The sequence below is a fragment of the Solanum verrucosum genome, unplaced genomic scaffold (genome assembly GCF_900185275.1).
Source record: "Solanum verrucosum unplaced genomic scaffold, falcon-dt-bn FXZP01000184.1, whole genome shotgun sequence".
NCBI lineage: Eukaryota > Viridiplantae > Streptophyta > Magnoliopsida > Solanales > Solanaceae > Solanum > Solanum verrucosum.
In genome coordinates this window covers 484267-493193 of record NW_026020302.1, presented here as the reverse complement: position 1 = coordinate 493193, position 8927 = coordinate 484267, and the positions used below count along the sequence as shown (strand labels likewise).

At 34.3% G+C, this 8927-nt stretch overlaps 1 protein-coding gene across 1 annotated transcript; it reads left to right on the top strand.

The window, feature by feature from the left end:
• The first annotated feature begins 7177 nt into the window (after nt 1-7177).
• LOC125834866 (putative late blight resistance protein homolog R1B-12) lies at nt 7178-8927 on the top strand. The gene has a single exon (XM_049514021.1). The coding sequence runs from the start codon at nt 7209-7211 to the stop codon at nt 8925-8927; it is 1719 nt and encodes a 572-aa protein (XP_049369978.1). The 5' UTR covers nt 7178-7208.

Sequence of the window (8927 nt, the reverse complement as noted above, 5' to 3'; positions counted from 1 at the left end):
TTTGAGGAATCAAATGCATAAACTGGTAGTATTAAATATTCTAATAAATAAATAATTGTTGGTGTAGAGATAAATAAATTGTAAAAGATTGAAAAAAGTAAACAAATATTCTAATTCTAGCGTGTAGAAAGTTCAGCACTATCTTTTGTTTTACATATATCATTTTGAAATTCCCATTTAAATGTATCGTAAGTAATTATTAAAATGAATATTAAATGGAAAATGTATCATATTGGACAACAATTCAACTCATTATATATACTTGAAAGGAAAAAATATTACACAAAACTATTCAATTTGTCTAGTTGTTTTTAAAAAATTAACACACCAGAGTGATAAAGTTCAATTTGAACTACACTTCTATTCCACACAGTGTCGAAAACACGTCTATTACTTCAAGAAAAATATTTACAACTTGCAGTAAACTTGAGAAATTTGTCCTTACTTCATATTAAATATGAGCAATTAATTTATTATGTAGTTATCTATTTCTTTGGGATTAAAAGATGTTGCAGTCTAGTCATTTTCCTCTATAGGTCATCCGACACATCCTTGAACTTATGTCAAAAGTTTATTAATTTTTGTCTTCTTTTCCTGGTTCACTTTGCACATCAAGGTGCGATAAAATTTTTAAGATCTTTATGTGTTTACAATGACATATCAAATTTGAATTTTGTCTTCAAGATATGGTAGTACAGATCTTTAAGGAATTCTTTTACTCTACTTTCAACAGTTTTAGTAGAGAAAACTTGCATGAATACTCAATTAACGTGTGTTATTTAACATGTACTAACAAATACTTATAATAATAACTTTGAAGAAACATAAACAACAAATTTTAAAAGATATACTCAAAAATAATAATTAATAAAATAAGCATAAATTAATGACTGTGAAAAAAAAAATCAAGATATGTAACAATAGAATGAAACAGAAAGGAAAAAATTGAGCCCTAAATGCATTGTGTACCCTTAGGAAAATTATTCCCCTTCAGTATCCGAGATTTAAAGGAATAGATCCTCTCAGGATATAACGATTCTATTCATCATTGTATTGATACAAAAAACAATGGTGAAGTGAGTCACTGAACAGGAGTAAAAGAAGAAGTAGTACAAAAATTTTGTTGTTTTAAAATGAGAGAAAATCTCTATATTTATAAGCAACAAAGAGTAGTGTGAACAAATATTTATTGTGTCTTATCAGAAAGGTCACAACTCTTTCGGAAAGGTCACAACTTTTCATAAAAGTCGCAACTCTTCAAAAAAGTCACAACTCTTCAAAAAAGTCGCAATTCTTCAAAAAAGTCGCAACTCTTCATAAAAGTCACAATTTTTCATAAAAGTCGCAACTTTTCATAAAAGTCGCAACTTTTCATAAAAGGGGAAGACTAATTTTGGAAATAAATAAATTAAAAGGGAATCCTGGATTTTGGTGACGCCACGTAGGCGGGCCTGAGGTTCTCTTTTATATATATACTAGTAAAATAACCCGCGTTTTGTGTGAGAATTTAATATCACAAAATTTATAAAATAATACTTAAAACATATCAGACATTAAAACTAAAACACTATATTATCTTACATACAAAATTACATAGTAACAAACATTAATAATGTAAAGAAAAATGAAAATTATTACATCTTATCATTTAACTTAATAACATAAGCATAAATTATAAATTAATGATTGTAAAAATATATACCATGATCTGTAACATAAACAATAGTGTCAGTGAGCCACTCAACATGATCAAAGTATACAAATATTTAATTGGGAAGAAGAAGAAGAAGAAGAAGAGGTTCAGAATTTTAGTTGTGTTAAAATGAGAGGAAATCCCTCTATTTATTGACAACAAAGGGTAAAGTGGACAAATGTTTATTGTGCCTTATCAAAAATGTTACAACTATTTGGAAAAGTTACAACACTTCGGAAATGTCACAACCTTTCATAAAAGTCATAACTTTTCATAAAAGTCGCAACTCTTCATTAAAGTCGCAACTCTTCATAAAAATCACAATTTTTCATAAAAGTCACAACTCTTCATTAAAGTCGCAACTTTTCATAAAAGAGAAGACTAATTTTATAAATAAATAAATTAAAAGAGAATTTTGGTTTGTGGTGTCGACACGTAGACAAGCCTAAGGTTCTCTATTATATATATTGTCACACCCCAAATCCGGATGTGATGACACGTGTCCACTTCCCACCGGACACGTCAGCCTAACCAGACCACAACGATAAAGAAGTAGAAATACAATAATAAACGATAATAAATAAGCGGAAGACTTTAATTAAGACTCAACACTACCCAGAATTTGGTTGTCACATGTACAAACCTCTAAATACAGAATTCGAATAAAAATATACAAGTCTCAGAGTATAGTTCTCGAATAGAACAAAACTGAAAGTAAAGATAACTCAAGGGCACGTCTGGAATGAACCGCTACCTCTCGAGTATGTTCCGAAGCTCAATCTGCTAAAGAAACTACTAAGCCGAATCTGAGAGAGAGCTGTCAACCTACACAATTGTGTAGAAGCAAGGGTGAGTACCGAAAACCACAGATACTCGCAAGTAACTCTAAACTAAGCAAAACTAGCAGCTACAAACAACTCATTTCAATCCAAATCGAACCACCGAAACTTCAATCTAACAGCAAACCAACCAACCTATACTAAACAGATCATATTCAATAGCCAGAACCAACAGTATATCCTCATCAACCTCAGATCAACAAATAAGAGCAAGTAGATCAAATTTCACATAAGAAGGGTAAACCGATACAATCCACACATCACAGACAAAGATAAGGCAAATGCGATGCAAAATGCAATAATGATGTCATGTAGTCGTGATGCATGTCTGTCCTATGATACACATCTGTTGACGTAATCAGTCCGCGCTGAATACTCAAATCATAACCCATGGGGGCCACACATAGACCATGTATCACCGCCGGAACCAGATCCCATCGGCATCCAAATCGCTAGCCGGAGCTAGTCCATCTCATATATCTCTAGCCGGAGCTAGTCTCAACTGTGTCTCATATCCATCCATCCTCATATCAGTGTCTCAGAACTCATGCAACAGATAGTTCACACATGGGATGAATAATGAATATGCACATGTCATCAATCACAATCATATCACGATCACATCATAGTATTACACATCATCTGTCTCAATCACAACCATATCACGACCACATCATAGTATTACACATCACCTGTCTCAATCACAACCATATTACGACCACATCATAGTATTACACATCACATGTCTCAATCACAACCATATCACGACCACATCATATTATTACACATCACCTGTCTCAATCACAACCATATCACGACCACATCATAGTATTACACATCACCTGTCTCAATCACAACCATATCACGACCACATCATAGTATTACATATCACCTGTCTCAATCACAATGTCTGTATCAATCATAGCCTACTCATGCTCTTTTATCCCCTCAATATCAGTTATCACATGACTTATTCAACAAATTCAAGTCACATATAACACATTTAGCTCGTTTTATTCCCCATCTTTCATTTACAATAATTTTAATCAACAAGTAAAATCCATCCTCAATCCCCATTACTCCCCAACACAATTTGGAAAGTAGTCATGCGTAATCTAAGAGTTTTACAAAGTTTGGAAGTCACTTGCCTTAAAACGACCTCCAAAAGTTACTTGACTTGAGCCTTTCCTTTTCGAGTATAATCCAGATCACGATAATCTATTCAAAAAATTATTCACAATCACAATTCGAGTCCAATGACACCAAAATCAAGAAATTTAGGGGAAAAGGGCAAAACGGTCCAAAAGTCTCATACCGGAAAACGATACCCAAATTTGGAAATTTTTGATGTAAAATGATCCTTAAAGTATTTGGAAGCTAATGGTGAAAACCAATTTGAAAAAGGAGTTGAAATCAATTCACAAACTCAATTTGAAGGAAAATCCACGTTCTTGAAGAAGCCTAAAATATTCGGATCCGAAACCCTGACTCGAAAATGAAATATCTCTTGAAAAACATCTTACGCATGCTTAGATAAGTTCAAATATGAAATTTCATCAAAAACGGAGTTAAAATCGACCTTGAAATTCTCAATTTATCAAACTTTAACTTTACCAGGAAAGTCCAAATTGTACGCGGTTAATATGATGAAAATAATTGATGAATTAATAATTTTATGTTAAAATCAGTTTACCCATAACATAAGGATCGTAAATATACCTTTTTCATCAAAAAGGGAGTCCAAATCGATAAAACCCCAAATTTTCCCAAGAGATTTACGGATAGGAAAAAAAAACCAGATAAAGAAATTATGAGAAAATTGTCGAATTGAAGATTCAATACTAACCTTCATATTAATTCAAGAAGAAAACCGGAACAATAACTCCATTCCGATCTCTAGAACTCCCGATATGCTCAAAATACCAAATGAACACAGTCTGAGATTTTTATAGCAGTACATGGCTGTTATGCACCAGAAAAACAGCAGTTAATCTTTCACTAAAAAGGCCGTAATTTCCTCATACGATAGTGAAATGACCCGATTCTTTTTTGTAAATGTCTTAAATAATGATACGGACCTGCTCGTTCAATCGGAGCTCAATTTCATGCTCGTTTGCTCAGTCAAATATCATTTCTACTCGGTAAACAATTATTTCTTATTTGCGATAAAAGTTCAATCTCGGGTTAGCGAAAATGCACCAAAATTTGCAGATAAGTCTTATAATTCATGCTCAAAATTTCAGAATCTTTGGAATAATTTTTCGACCTTTAAAACTAATAATGAACCCTTTAGTTGCCACAATTTGCTGAAATAGTGTCAAAGCATCCAAGAAGCTTAAAAGCTCACTCAAAACTCATTTGGCACTTCCCGAACACAAACCAAATATGCTACTAGCTTGAAAATGACATTTCGGACTCAATGAAATCGTCGGAATTTGAATTCGAGGTCTCCTTGACCCGGTATCCGATAAGGCGTCAAGAAACTAACTTTAGGCTCAAAAACTCAAAACGCACTCGGGGCCTCTAAAAATTCAACCAAGACTCATTCTAGACTTAGAATCCCCCCCTGAATCCAACGGTGCCCTCAAAATTCCATTTCGAGCACCGAAACCTCGTTTGTTGACCAAAGTCAACTCTTGATCAAAATTTCACAATTTTTGCAACTTAGGATCTCAAATCTTCGTTTTAACTCCAAATTCGACTTCGTAAATTCCCATAGACCTGTTTCGACATTCTAAAACTACTGGAATCGACGGAAATTCGATTCGAGTCTAGAAACTCCAAATGACTCGAAATAGCACTTTTAACCAAACTTTAACTCTTAAGAACTCAACTTTCCAAAAACTCAACTTTTCATCAATTTTCCTTCAAACCAACTTCAAAAATACAACAATTAAGACTCGGGGCAACTATCGGGAGGGGTAAAACGGTCATTTTATGAAAATTTCCAAAAATGACCTTTAGGGTCATTACATATATATATATATATATATAATATGATATGATGATTAGCAGATGTTAACCTTTTGATACTCCTTTTTGGGACTCTTTTGGACATTGTGTGAATTCCAAAACGAGGTTCAAATTATTACATAGACAAAATCACTAGGCGATTTCTTCCTATTTGTCCTAATCTTGGTGTACAAATTTATTTGGTATCTATTGATGGTGGGAGGTAACAAATACCCTATGAAATTAGTTGAGTTGTTGGTGAGAGGTGACAAGTATAAAGTATTTCGTGGAATTAGTTAAGGTGCATGCAAGTTGATCTGGACATAAAAAAAAAAAAAAGATCCCTCACATGGATTTAATTAAAGATCTAGTGTATACCATAAAAACTTATAATATTACTAGTGGAACTTTTATTTCATTTCAAAAAAGGGAAAGAATATATAGCGTCAGCCTTTGTTGAAAGTGAAAAAGTATTTTCCAAATTCCATACACATTGGTATCGTAGAAGAACAAACACTATTCTTCTTCTTCAACAACTTTGAGCTTCAGATATGAAATCGCCTTTGTTACGAGTACAAATCCAAATTTAATTGGAGTAAAGAAGTGAAAGAAGCATCCAGGAATTAGCATTGAAGTACTACGTACCTCTGGTTTTCTACTCATTTGAGAATGTAAGTTTGAATTTACGAATCTTTCGGCAATTGTTTATAAATTTTATGCAGAGCGTGTCTTTTTTGGTTTTTGAAATTCTATCAGAAGTTACAAAGTCCTGAAATTTTGGGAAAAGAAATTACCTATTCGGTTTATTTTTACTTGTCCACTTTGGACTTTGCAGATGCTTAAGAAACAATAATTGATATGACTCATATGAGTATTTTTACAATATTAAGTCTTGGAAAATGATTAGGGAAATAAGTAATTAATACTCCATGTTAAAACATGGGAAAAAATCGTCTTTTTTTTATATGTTAGAATTGACAAATAAAAATTAAATTCTATTTTTGGAATAGTGGACAAGTAAAAGTGAACTGAGGGAGTATTAGGTGAAGACCTTCAAAATTATGGTCAGCTGAGCTATTTGTTCTTCCAAGATGTAGCATAAAAGAGTTCTGCTACATTCATGTTAAGAAAAGAAGAAGATGAATGCACTAAGCTATAATGTGTGCCTATATATAGCTTATACCCCAAAAAAAAGAAGGGAAAAGGGTCTCATATCCCCCCTCAACTTTGCGATTTAGAGATGATATATCCCTCGTTACAAAAGTGGCTCACATATACCCCTACCGTTACATAAATGGACCTGATTATTTGATAGACCTAGTAGATTAGTTAACTTTAATTTATTTGCCAATCTATTTATTCTAGGACGAGCAATCAGTTCTAATATAGTTATTTCTACTTCTACCAGCAGTAAAGAGATCAAGATAACTGACATGGTAAACGTTCTGAAGGGTGAAAGAACTTCCACCTCAATTGATGAGGAAGTGGTTGGTTTTAAGGAAAATGCTGATAACATAATTAAACAATTGACGGGAGGAACGAAGGAACTAGACATTGACTCAATTGTTGGAATTCCTGGACTAGGCAAAACAACTTTGGCTACAATGGTTTTCACTCATCATTGTGTTGATAAACACTTTGACGTTCGATCACGGTGCTCTATTTCAAAAGAATATAATTTGAGGAAGGTGTTCTTAGAGATTCTTAAACAAGTTGTAGGCAATATGGATGATAGCCCATCTGAAGACTTGCCTGACAAGTTGCGCAAGAGTCTAATGCACAAGAGATACCTCATTGTTTTAGATGATATATGGGAAGTTGAGGCTTGGGAAGAGTTGCACTTATCGTTCCCGGATGATGAAAATGGAAGCAGAGTAGTGCTAACAACTCGAGATGAGGAAGTGGCTAGGCAGCTTAAGCACCACAGTGATCCATATTTTCTTCGATTTCTCACCGTGGATGAGAGCTGGGACTTGCTTCAGAAGAAAGTATTTCAAGGAGAGATTTGTCCCCCAGAGCTACTTAAAACAGGATTACAAGTTGCTCAAAACTGCAAGGGATTACCTCTTGTGATCGTTTTGATTGCTGGAATTATTGCAAAGCAAAGGGAAGCCTCTTTGTGGCTTGGGTTCGCAGAAGATTTGAGTTCCCATGTTTTAGAAGAGCAAAGCATGAAGATAATAGAATCAAGTTATGACCATTTGGAGGACCATTTAAAGTCTTGCCTGCTTTACATGGGATTGTTTCTAGAAGACCATCAATTTCCAGTATTCAATTTGCTAAACTTGTGGATAGCAGAAAATTTTATACACAGCGTGGACACAGAGAACGTTGAAGAAGCATCTAAAATTTGCTTGAATGATCTAGTGAACAGAAGCTTAGTAATTATTTCTCGAAGGAGAGAAGATAATGGTGAGATAGAGTACTGCACTGTTCATGATGTAGTGCATGAGTTTTGCATGAGGAAACTTACAAAAGAAAAGTTTATGCAGTACCGGCCTTCAAAGGAACCCCAATATATTAGGTTTATCCATGATGATCTTGTTCACCAATTGTTGCAGTATACAAAATCATTGGATAGGATTCCAATGTTGGCAGGCTTGAAGGAAGGAGAGTCTTTTGCTCAATGTCATGATAGGTTTCTTAAGTTTATTGCTCATCCAAAGTCCCGTGTTTGGGAAAAGACTTTTCCTTTACTCGATAACTTAAGATTTATTCGGGTGTTGCATTTGTCAGATGTCTGTTTGGAAAGACGTTCTTGGACTACAGCAGTGCAAGCAGTAACTCACTTGAGATATCTTGCAATTTGTACCCAAGAATTTGATTTCCAGTGGGTATCACACCTACACTATCTACAAACTTTGCAGGTGGTGGGGAATAGTGATTTTTCAAGGCGTTTCGAGACATCCCCTTCTATTTGGAAAATGAAGAAGCTAAGACATGTGGATATACAGGATTTTTCCTTCAAATGGGAAGACAATGATCGAGCACTGTTCGAAGAATCTTCATCAACTTTGTTACCAGATTTGAAGACTTTTGGAAAGTGTCGTATATACTTGGCTGATAAGACTCCGGAGTTCTGGTGGAGATTTCCAAATATTGAACAACTCAAGCTCCACTTTATTGAACCAGGTTATGAAGTTGATATGCCTAATCTTGAAGAACTCCCACTTCAATCTCTCGAACTGTGTTTTTCACGCCCGATTTCAGGCTACAAATCCATTGGACAGGCCCGCTGTGTTGTCTTCCCTTCAAATCTAAAGGATTTGTCCCTTGATAGACTTTGCCTAACAGAAGAAGCTTTTTCACAACTTGCAAGTCTGCGAAACCTTGAAAGTCTCAAACTACGTAATATATACTTTAAGCCGGAAAGTAGATTCAGGCAGGCTGGATATAGCATATGTTGGGATGTCAGTGATTATGAGTTCCTAGCACTCAAATAG